The sequence below is a fragment of the Pyrus communis genome, chromosome 5 (assembly GCF_963583255.1).
Source record: "Pyrus communis chromosome 5, drPyrComm1.1, whole genome shotgun sequence".
Taxonomy (NCBI): domain Eukaryota; kingdom Viridiplantae; phylum Streptophyta; class Magnoliopsida; order Rosales; family Rosaceae; genus Pyrus; species Pyrus communis.
In genome coordinates, this window is record NC_084807.1 from 17,340,049 (window position 1) to 17,352,173 (window position 12,125).

Sequence of the window (12,125 nt, forward strand, 5' to 3'; positions counted from 1 at the left end):
TAACTGTATATAGGTATATACGGAAAACAAAAGCCCACTCACTGATAATTAGAAGGGTCGTAGCCCCCCTGCCTCGAGTGTGTACGCTCGTCTTCGGAAAACGAATCACCTATACGCGACAAAGTTACGAAAACATTAATTTAAAAGCACCTAAGCAACTTCTCGTAATAACTTCTCATACATTGCTCAAATTGGACAAATGAATATACCAATGTGATCTACACAACCTCAGGATCACACCCATAATTTTAGAAAAATTTTTGGACCACGCACGCGCCCCCACGCGCCTGACCCCGCACGGACCTACGCGCCCCCACGCGCGGCCCACGTGCACTGCACACTGACGGCGTCAGTTGACGCCGTCAGGAATATTCCGTTAACTGACGGAATATTCCGTCAAATCTAACCGGATTCTGTCACTGCCGTTAGGAATATTCCGTTAGACTTAACGGAATATTCTCCTTTCTTCTCCGGCGAACCTCCGGCGCCGGCGACGGCGCCGGAAAACTGGGTAATTTTCAAACCTTGTTTTCTCCTTCGTTTTTCAACCAAATTTCACGTTCTTTATACCAAGATGAAGCCTAGGACTAGTAGAACAACGTTAGACTAGTTTTAAGGCCTAAAAATTAAAGAATCTCACCTGTCTTCAAGGTCAAAACTCGGCCAACTTTGCACAGGACGATCCCGACGTCCAAACTCACCCAACGAACCACTCCGAGGCTCCTTGGGACCTCACAAACACATCTACAAGCTTAGAATCTCCTAAAACAAGCTAGATTAGGTTTGCATGAACAGTGCAATAAACGGACCTCGTTGAAACGACGTGAAAACATCTATATTCTTACCTGAAAATGGCACCACTGGACTCCTCTCAGCTCCACGAACACGATGGTGGTCTTGGTTTCTTGTTTGGTGAAGATTTGAGTATGTTTGTATGTGTGGCCGTGTGTGTTGAAGGAAGAAGAAGAGAGGAACTCGGGGAGAGTGAGAGAGAGAGAGAGAAAGAAAGAAAGGAGAGACAGAGAAGAGACAGGAATGAGGGAAAAGAGGGAGGGAATCCCGGGAGAGTGAAACGAGGTGTATGAGTGTGTGTGTGGTCCTACACACCACACCATACTACACAAAACTAATCTGATAAAAACGAATTAGGGGGTAAAATCGTAATTTCCCATGTACGTTAAAATGAAATTTGGGACGGGATGTTACAACCTACCCTCCTTAATAGAATTTCGTCCCGAAATTCAAAATAACTAATTACACCCCTAACGGTCAAAGAACAATCTAGGATACAAATCCCTCATCCTATTTTCTGTCTCCCATGTCGCTTCTTCAACCGAGTGATTCCTCCACAGAACTTTCACCAAATTCACCGTCTTGTTCCTCAGAACCTTTTCTTTCCAATCCAAGATCGTTAACGGTTCCTCGTCGTACGTCAAATCTGGATTTATCTCTAACGGTTGAGGAGGTATCACATGCGACGAATCCGCAACATAATGTCGGAGCATAGACACGTGAAAAACGTTATGCACTTTAGCCAACTCCAGAGGCAACTCCAACCTGTAAGCTACCTCACCAACTCTTTCTGTGACTATGTACGGTCCGATGTATCTGGGACTCAACTTCCCCTTCTTTCCAAACCGCACCACACCTCTCCACGGTGAAAGCTTCAGAAATACCCAATCTCCGACCTCATACGTTCTGTCCGTAGCATGTCGATCTGCTAAACTTTTCTGTCTGTCCTGAGCTGCTTTCAGGTTAGACCTAATTACCTGAACATTTTGAGTAGTCTCCTCGACAATCTCCGGACCTACTAAAACTCTTTCGCCAACCTCCGACCAACATAACGGAGTGCGACAAGATCTACCATACAAAGCTTCAAATGGCGCCATGCCAATGCTCGAATGGAAACTGTTGTTATAAGCAAATTCCATCAAATCTAACCGCTGGTGCCAAGCATCACTGAACTGTAACACTGATGCTCGCAACATATCTTCCAATGTCTGAATAGTTCTCTCAGACTGTCCGTCCGTCTGTGGATGATATGCCGTACTGTAAAGTAGTCTCGTACCTAAAGCTTCTTGAAAAGCTACCCAAAACTTCGATGTAAATCGTGGATCACGATCCGAGACAATACTTACAGGGACACCATGGTACTTCACAACCTTTGAGATAAACAACTCCGCTAACCGGCTCAAAGAGTACTTCTCTCTCACTGGAATGAAATGTGCCGATTTAGTGAGTCGATCAACGATCACCCAAATGCCATCAAAGCCATTATGTGTACGCGGCAACTTGTACACAAAATCCATAGTGATATTTTCCCACTTCCACTCTGGAACGGGAAGCGGCTGTAACAATCCAAACGGCTTCTTTCTTTCTGCTTTAACCTGTTGACAAACAGCGCAACTGCTCACATACTCAGCTATCTCCCTTTTTATACCCGGCCAATAGTAAAATGGTCGAATAGTATGATACATTTTAGTTGCCCCTGGGTGCATGGCATAAGCCGAGATATGTGCTTCATCAAGAATTTCCTTCTTCAATTCCACATTACTAGGCACGAACATTCTACCCTCTAACATCAACATGCCATCAGAATCACGAACTCTGAGATCTCGCCTCCTTCCTTGATCTCGAGCTCGAATTAGTTCTTGAATCTGTTCATCAACTACCTGAGCTTCAAGCACCCGATCAACTAAGATTGGCCTAACTTGAAAATTAGCAAGTAATGCCACTTCTCGATCTTCTGCTTCTAACCTTACTCCCGTAGCACGCAAGTCCACCAAAAGAGGAATACGACTAGCGTACAACGCATTGATACGGCCATGTGGCTTCCTGCTAAGTGCATCGGCTACTACGTTCGCACGACCAGGGTGATAGTCAATCGTGCAATCATAATCGCTGAGCAACTCCAACCACCTCCGTTGACGAAGATTAAGTTCCTTCTGGGTGAAGAGATACTGAAGACTCTTGTGATCTGTGAAGATCCTACACTTTTCCCCATAAAGATAGTGTCTCCACAACTTCAACGCAAAGATGATAGCAGCCAACTCCAAATCATGTGTAGGGTAATTCATCTCATGAGGTTTCAACTGCCGCGAAGCATAAGCAATCACCCTACCATGCTGCATCAATACACATCCCAGACCATTCAAGGAAGCATCGCTATAAACCTCGAAATCACCACTATCGTCTGGAAGTGCCAAAACAGGTGCATTAGTAAGACAATGCTTCAACTGCTGGAAACTCTGCTCACACTTATCATTCCACTCAAACTTAACATCTTTCCTTGTTAACCTCGTCAGTGGCAAGGCAATCACTGAAAAATCCTTAACGAATCTCCGATAATATCCCGCCAAACCAATGAAACTTCTCACCTCAGTGACGGTTCGTGGTTGTTCCCAACTCTCCACAGCTGCAACCTTTTGAGGATCAACAAGAATACCTTGAGCAGAAATGATATGCCCCAAAAACGCGACTTGATCTAACCAGAACTGGCACTTGCTAAACTTAGCATACAATTGGTGTTCCCTCAACCTTTTCAACACCAAAGTAAGATGTCGGACATGCTCCGCTTTGGATTTAGAATACACCAGAATATCGTCAATGAAGACAATGACAAATCTATCCAGGTAAGGTTGAAATACCCGGTTCATTAAATCCATAAAAGCTGCTGGTGCATTCGTCAACCCAAACGGCATAACCAAAAACTCGTAATGACCGTAACGAGTCCTGAACGCCGTCTTAGGAACATCATCCCTACTAATCTTCAGCTGATAGTACCCAGACCTCAAGTCTATCTTAGAAAATACACAAGCACCTCTCAGCTGATCAAACAAATCGTCGATACGAGGCAATGGATAACGGTTTTTAATCGTCACCCGATTCAATTGCCTGTAGTCGATACACAGCCTCAAAGTCCCATCTTTCTTTTTCACAAACAACACTGGAGCGCCCCAAGGTGAAATACTAGGCTGAATAAATCCCTTATCCACTAATTCCTGTAACTGCACTTTCAATTCCCTTAACTCAGCAGGAGCCATACGATAAGGAGTTAAAGAAATAGGATTTGTACCTGGAAGCAACTCAACAGTGAAATCCACATCTCGATCTGGGGGTAAACCAGGTAAATCTTCAGGAAAAACATCAGGGAAGTGTCTAACCACTCTTACATCCTCAATTCTGCTAGGAACGGCCTCCTCTAGCACCACATGAGCTAGATACCCCTGACAACCTTTAGACAACAATTTCTTTGCTCGCAAAGCCGAAATAACACCGTGTCTTACTCCACTCTGTTCACCCACAAAAGTAACCTCAGGTAATCCAGGACGGTGAAACGTAACTACTTTCCCGTAACAATCAATGTTGGCACGATAGAAGTGCAACCAATCGTTGCCCAAAATCACATCAAAATCGACAATATCTAACGGGATAAGATCAGCGGGCATAACTACACCCTCTATTATCACTGGACATCCTGGGTACATACAATCTACAACACATCTCTCTCCTCTAGGCATAGCGAATTCTAAATCGTACCCTAGAGGTGTGGGGCGAGGTTGCGTTACTTGAGCAAATGTATGAGAAATAACGGAATGTGTAGCTCCACAATCAATTAAGACTCTAGCAAAATAACCAAGAATGTTTAACGTACCCATTATCAAGTCCGGGTTGTTCTGAGCATCTTGCAGGGAAATATTGTGAATACGCCCTTGGCCCTGCTGTCGTCCGCCACGACCTCTGCTCGCTTGAACACCGCGACCTTGAGCTCCACGTCCCTGACTGGACTGACCCATCTGTCTCGAAGACCCTGCACTACTAGTAGCATTCTCATTCTGCTGATACTGTCCTCCTTGGTACCACTGAGAACCACCTATCGGAGCTGGAGGATACGGCATGTAGTTGCTGGGGTACGAGGGATAACCACCTTGTGAATACGGGTCCTGGGGGTACTGATACGGTCCTGGAGCATAGGGAACAACATCACCCTGATAGTGATAGGCACCACCTCTACCTGTTTGACCATAATTACTCGGACCCTGGATTTGCCGAATCGGTGCAGGTGGCGGCATAAAGGTCTGCGGCGGCTTCTGCTGCTGACTCTGGGGACAATTCACCGCTCTATGTCCCACCTGTCCACACGTGAAACAATTACCGCTAATCTGCCTGCACTCGCCGAAGTGTCGGTTATTACACCTACGGCAAAATGGGGGTCGGTTTCGACCACCATCACCTTGTCTCTGGCCTCGAGCACCTCCATAAAATCTACCTCCACGTCCTTGTCCAGAGGCACTGAAACCACCACTAGACGAACTCGAACTGGCACCACCCCTTTTAAAGTTCTGAGTTTGGCGAGGCCCAAGTGACACTTGACTTTTCCCCTTTTCATCTTTCCTTTCGTCACTGTCACTAGACATATTCTCTGAGTCCTCTATTCTCAACAGTATCTCATAGAACTCCTGGTAGGACTCACAGTGAGTAGTAGTGGCCATAGAACGCCATCTCTTTCTAGTGCCCAAGCGAAAACGACGAAGCATCTCCGCCGGATTACCAGCGACATCAGGATAGTAACGAGACAAATCAGTGAACTTACGATAGTACTCGTTAGCCGTCATCTTTCGCTGTTTCAATTCAGTGAATTCCTGTTTCTTACGGTCGATATACTCAGGGGGTACAAATCTCCTTTGAAACACGTCCTTGAAAACATTCCAATCGGTCCTCTGAGCTGGAGTCAACCTACGAAGTTCTTGCTCCCACCAAGCTGCAGACTCCATCTCCAGAAACCAAGAGGTTGTCTCAACCCACCTATCCATAGGAAGGTTCCCCTGGTTATGCAACACACGAAAAGTCTTCTCTATGTGTTCCAACCAACGTTCTGCGCCTTCGTGACCCTCATTACCTTTAAACTTATCCAACTTCAGGTTATACATAGTCTCCAGAGGAGTCCTCTGGGGAGGGCGCATCACTGTTTGAAGGGCTGTAGCAATCACTTCCCCCAACTGAGTAAGATCAGGAAAACTAGACTCATCTGAGCGACGTGGTTCCCGACGAGGCGGCATGATTCTGACAGAAGACACCAACTATTAGAATACTCACAAAGACACAGGACTGCTAAAACCTAGGCTCTGATACCAAGCTGACACACCCCGACCGAGATCAGGGCGTGCTGGCCGTCACGCGAAGGTGACGTAACCATGTGCGCGTGCGGAAGCTAATGAGAAGGTAATATAAAAGTACGAATAGTTAAAAACCTAATAACATACAAAGTACTAGTGTATGTGAGACACAATTCAGAGCAAGTCTACAACAGTCCAAAAGGAAAAGATACGACATATGTACACCCGAAGGTGACCCTACAATGGTGAGTGTCTGTCAGAAATTGCCGGGACGCCCTCTGGGGAAAACCACCGAACCTTCTAGACCACTAGAACCTGGAGGGGCGCAAAAACAAAAGCGTGAGTGGGCAAAAACAAAGTTCTTTGAAAACTCTTTAGCAAAATACGTTCTAACCCCTCGCCGTAAAACCTGTATACTTCCCAGAAAATGAACATATATACGTATGTATAGATATGTCAATCATGTTCCACATATGCCATTCATGCTCACAATATGCCATTCATGCTTGAGAATATGCCACAATAGAATCTCATAATAAATGTAAATGCTCAAGCGTAAATCACATCACAATATATAATCTGGCAGCCGGGAGTCACCTAACGTGACATGTACCGCTGCACCTAGAGCTCCACGCTCAACTCAATCACTGAATCTGCACACGAGTCGGAACCACCTAACGTGGTCTGTACGACAAGCTGGGTGTAATATATATGTATGCTCTAGTGCTACGATCACGTGAAGCTGTGCGATAAATCGCGGGTCACCTACAAGTCGGAACCACCTAATGTGGTCTGTACGACAGGCTTGCACCTAACTTGGATCCAAGACGAGCATGCGGTGCTGGTGAACATACACGTGAAGGCTGTGCCCTGGCCCTGGACGGGAGCACTAACACCGGGGGTGCAGATTATGAGCTCTCTAAGCATTTCAACTACTATTGCATAATAAACAGGAATGCATAACCACCTGAATACCGCTTACCTGGCACTTACCTGTGCATCCACAGCACCAAATACACATGTATATATGTATGTATGTCACCAATAATACATGCAATGATGCGTAAACAATATTCAAATGATGCATGGCATAAAACATATAACCTTTTCTATTTAATTTCTGGGAATATAACTGTATATAGGTATATACGGAAAACAAAAGCCCACTCACTGATAATTAGAAGGGTCGTAGCCCCCCTGCCTCGAGTGTGTACGCTCGTCTTCGGAAAACGAATCACCTATACGCGACAAAGTTACGAAAACATTAATTTAAAAGCACCTAAGCAACTTCTCGTAATAACTTCTCATACATTGCTCAAATTGGACAAATGAATATACCAATGTGATCTACACAACCTCAGGATCACACCCATAATTTTAGAAAAATTTTTGGACCACGCACGCGCCCCCACGCGCCTGACCCCGCACGGACCTACGCGCCCCCACGCGCGGCCCACGTGCACTGCACACTGACGGCGTCAGTTGACGCCGTCAGGAATATTCCGTTAACTGACGGAATATTCCGTCAAATCTAACCGGATTCTGTCACTGCCGTTAGGAATATTCCGTTAGACTTAACGGAATATTCTCCTTTCTTCTCCGGCGAACCTCCGGCGCCGGCGACGGCGCCGGAAAACTGGGTAATTTTCAAACCTTGTTTTCTCCTTCGTTTTTCAACCAAATTTCACGTTCTTTATACCAAGATGAAGCCTAGGACTAGTAGAACAACGTTAGACTAGTTTTAAGGCCTAAAAATTAAAGAATCTCACCTGTCTTCAAGGTCAAAACTCGGCCAACTTTGCACAGGACGATCCCGACGTCCAAACTCACCCAACGAACCACTCCGAGGCTCCTTGGGACCTCACAAACACATCTACAAGCTTAGAATCTCCTAAAACAAGCTAGATTAGGTTTGCATGAACAGTGCAATAAACGGACCTCGTTGAAACGACGTGAAAACATCTATATTCTTACCTGAAAATGGCACCACTGGACTCCTCTCAGCTCCACGAACACGATGGTGGTCTTGGTTTCTTGTTTGGTGAAGATTTGAGTATGTTTGTATGTGTGGCCGTGTGTGTTGAAGGAAGAAGAAGAGAGGAACTCGGGGAGAGTGAGAGAGAGAGAGAGAAAGAAAGAAAGGAGAGACAGAGAAGAGACAGGAATGAGGGAAAAGAGGGAGGGAATCCCGGGAGAGTGAAACGAGGTGTATGAGTGTGTGTGTGGTCCTACACACCACACCATACTACACAAAACTAATCTGATAAAAACGAATTAGGGGGTAAAATCGTAATTTCCCATGTACGTTAAAATGAAATTTGGGACGGGATGTTACATTTCAACCCATGTATTTTTCGTTCATTCACGTGCACACATCGTGACAGATTTGATGAATATCCATCTGGGACCCGAATAGTAGACAATACTTTACAAAACGCAGTTTTTTCTTCTCTTTTCAATGTGAACAATGCTGGAGGTCGAAATGTTCTATTTCCTTCTCTACGTGGGTGTTGACTATGTCTTATGTTCAAGAATTCAAGATCTGCACGTGCCGCCAATCCATCTTTAGACTTTTCTATATCTAGCAATGTTCCTACCACACTGTCATATATATTCTTCTCGATATGCATAACATCAAGATTGTGTCTAATCAAGAGATGCCTCCAATAAGGTAGTTCATAAAAAATCGATTTCTTCTTCCACTGACTGTTACTACTTGTACTGCTCGAAGCTCTTCTTCTGCGTTGCCCAACTGAAGCATCCTTGTTTGGTTTTCCAAAAGTAAATCTCAATGTAGAAAGTTCTTCGAGACATTGTAAACCAGTCCACTGCCTTGGTGCAGTACGATGCTCTCGACGACCATTAAAAGTGATGGTTTGCCTTCGAAACCTATGATTATCTTCAAGAAATCGTCGATGCCCCATATAACAAATCTTGCGACTCGCTGGCAAGTAAATAGATTCTTTATCATGCATGCAATGTGGACAAGCTTTATAACCATGTGTACTCCATCCTGACAACATTCCATAAGCCGGAAAATCACTTATGGTCCATAACACGGCAGCCTTCATCGTAAAACTTTGGTTGGAAAACGCATCATAAGTGGGAATGCCCACCTCCCACAACTCATTCAGCTCGTCAATCAATGGACGCATGTATACATCAATCTCTTTACCAGGACTGCGCGGTCCTGGTATTAACAAAGACAATAACAAATTTGGTTGCTTCATGCACATCCAAGGTGGCAAATTATAAACAGAAAGCACCACAGGCCATGTGCTATGATCATTCCTCATTTTCCCAAAAGGATTAAATCCATCACTGGCTAACCCTAATCGGACATTTCGAATTTCTGACGCAAAATCCGGATATAAATTATCCAAATGCTTCCATGCGGGAGAATCTGAAGGATGTCTCATAAACTCATCCTTAGGACATTCAGTTGCATGTCATCTCATATGTTCAGCCATATGCTTCGACATAAAAAAGCGTTGCAATCGTGGTTTTAAAGGAAAATACCACATAACCTTAGCTGCGACCTTTTTCCTCGAGCTATCCTCTGCATTGGTAATTTTATATCTTGATTTACCACAAACTGAGCACACGGTCAAATCTGAAGTATCTTTCCAATAGATCATGCAATCATTGGGACATGCATCAATTTTCACATACGACAGCCCCAAGTCATTTATAAGTTTTTTTGCTTTATAACAGGATTCAGGCAAACAATCCCCTTCAGGCAACATTCTTTTAATTAACTCCAGTAAAGTGGTGAAGATCTCGTCAGGCATTCCCGCTAAACACTTGATCTGATACAATCTTACAACTGCTTCCAATTTCTTAAACTCCTTACAACCTGGCCACAAATCTTGATCTGCCTCTTCAAGCAACTTAAAAAAAGTCTGCACCTCTTCTGGACGCCCTTCCCCAATAGGGGGTTCAGTAGATGGCCCAACACCTTCTTCTGTTAATGGTTGGACAAATACATCATTAAGAAAATCATGCATGCCAATCACCTCATCTCCTGTTTCTTCTTCTCCAATTCCCACATTTTGCTCTCCAATGTTTTGCTCGCCATGATGTCGCCAACAAGCGTTTTTATAATCTTTATCCATATCATACAATATGAGATGTTCAACAATGGTGTTCCTAACAAAAGAATATCGATTACAACATCTTTTGCAAGGACATCTAAACTTATCAGGACCAACACCATTTGCAACTGCTTGATCCAAAAACAAATTAATTCCAGTTGTATACGCTTCAAAATTTCGGGGTATTGTCAACCAACTCTTGTCCATATTTTACCACTTTACGAAGGTAAAATATTATGTTGACACTAAGATGCCTACAATCTTTCAATCCCTATCATGTAGGCATAACTATCAAAATTTTCAATTTCTATCTTTCACCCCTCGAACTCTATCACGATTGCAATCTTTTAATTTTCAACACCTATTATAGTAAAAGCAAATTAAAATAACAACAAAAAGTTGTCAAAATTATGCTCATCTAATCCATTCTAATAAATAACAACCAAAAGTTATCAAACTTATCAAAATAACAACAAATTCAAATAACAATTAGAGTGCAAAAAAAATTAATTAATATATTCTTATATTCCTAAATATTATAAGTTTAGGTTATATTCTTATATGAAAGGTTATATTCTTATATGAAAGGATATTCTTATATTATAAGTTTAGGTTATATTCTTATGAAAGGTTATATTTTTATATTCCTAAATATTATAAGTTTAGCTTATATTCTTATTAGAGTGCAAAAAAAAAAAAAAATAACATAATATATTATAATATTACTCAATATTATAAGTTTATGTTATATTTAATATTGTTAATTTAACATAAATGCATATAAATATTATTCATTCCATCTTCTCATAACAATTCAAATTATGTTCATCTAATCCATTCTAGTAAATAACAACAAAAAATTATCAAAATAACAACAAATTAAAATAACAATTAGAGTGCAAAAAAAAAAAAATAATTAACATAATATATTCTTATATTACTCAATATTATAAGTTTATGTTATATTTAATATTGTTAATTTAACATAAATGCTTATAAATATTATTCATTCCATCTTCTCATACCAATTCAAATTATGTTCATCTAATCCATTCTAGTAAATAACAACAAAAAATTATCAAAATAACAACAAATTAAAATAACAATTAGAGTGCAAAAAAAAAAAAATTAACATATTGTATTCTTATATTACTCAATATTATAAGTTTATGTTATATTTAATATTGTTAATTTAACATAAATGCTTATAAATATTATTCATTCCATTTTCTCATAACAATTCAAATTATGTTCATCTAATCCATTCTAGTAAATAACAACAAAATATTATCAAAATAACACCAAATTAAAATAACACTTAGAGTGCAAAAAAAAAAAATTAACATAATATATTCTTATATTACTCAATATTATAAGTTTATGTTATATTTAATATTGTTAATTTAACATAAATGCTTATAAATATTATTCATTCCATTTTCTCATAACAATTCAAATTATGTTCATCTAATTCATTCTAGTAAATAACAACAAAAAATTATCAAAATAACAACAAATTAAAATAACAATTAGAGTGACAAAATTAATTAATTCGACTAAATTTTTATTAATTTAACAAAAATAGTAGAATTTTATCTAAGTGCTTAAATTATAATTTTTAAATAAATAAACTTGTGTATTATACAATTTAAAAATTAAAGAAGTTAGGGATACAAACCTGATTTGTTGAAGAATTTCGACGTCAACAATTCTTTATGTACTCAACCAACTCCAATAACTTTCCTACAAAAATAAATTGTAACTAAAAATTAAACAAGAAAAACTTACTGTTGTGAAAATAAAAATATTATAAGCAAGAAAAACTTACTGTTGTGAAGAGGAACAAATGAATTTTGAAAACCAAAGGAGAAAGCTGAAAGAGAGAACAGAGGAACAAATGAAGTTTGCAAACCAA

The 12,125-nt window shown here is 41.0% G+C and overlaps 1 protein-coding gene across 1 annotated transcript; it reads right to left on the reverse strand.

Moving 5' to 3' along the window:
• Positions 1-8,422: 8,422 nt before the first annotated feature.
• Positions 8,423-10,417, reverse strand: LOC137734321 (uncharacterized). Its single transcript, XM_068473611.1, has 2 exons — positions 9,644-10,417; positions 8,423-9,544 (listed from the first exon to the last, which is right to left on the reverse strand). Exons 1-2 carry the CDS (start codon positions 10,415-10,417, stop codon positions 8,423-8,425), a joined length of 1,896 nt encoding a protein of 631 aa, XP_068329712.1.
• Between the last annotated feature and the right edge of the window lie 1,708 nt (positions 10,418-12,125).

Bases quoted from the DNA above. Each gene is read 5' to 3' on its own strand.
- LOC137734321 (XM_068473611.1), bottom strand. From the start codon at position 10,417: ATGGACAAGAGTTGGTTGACAATACCCCGAAATTTTGAAGCGTATACA. The intron at 9,545-9,643 runs GTTATGTGGTAT...GAATGTCCTAAG, and splicing joins GGAAAAAGGTCGCAGCTAAG to GATGAGTTTATGAGACATCC.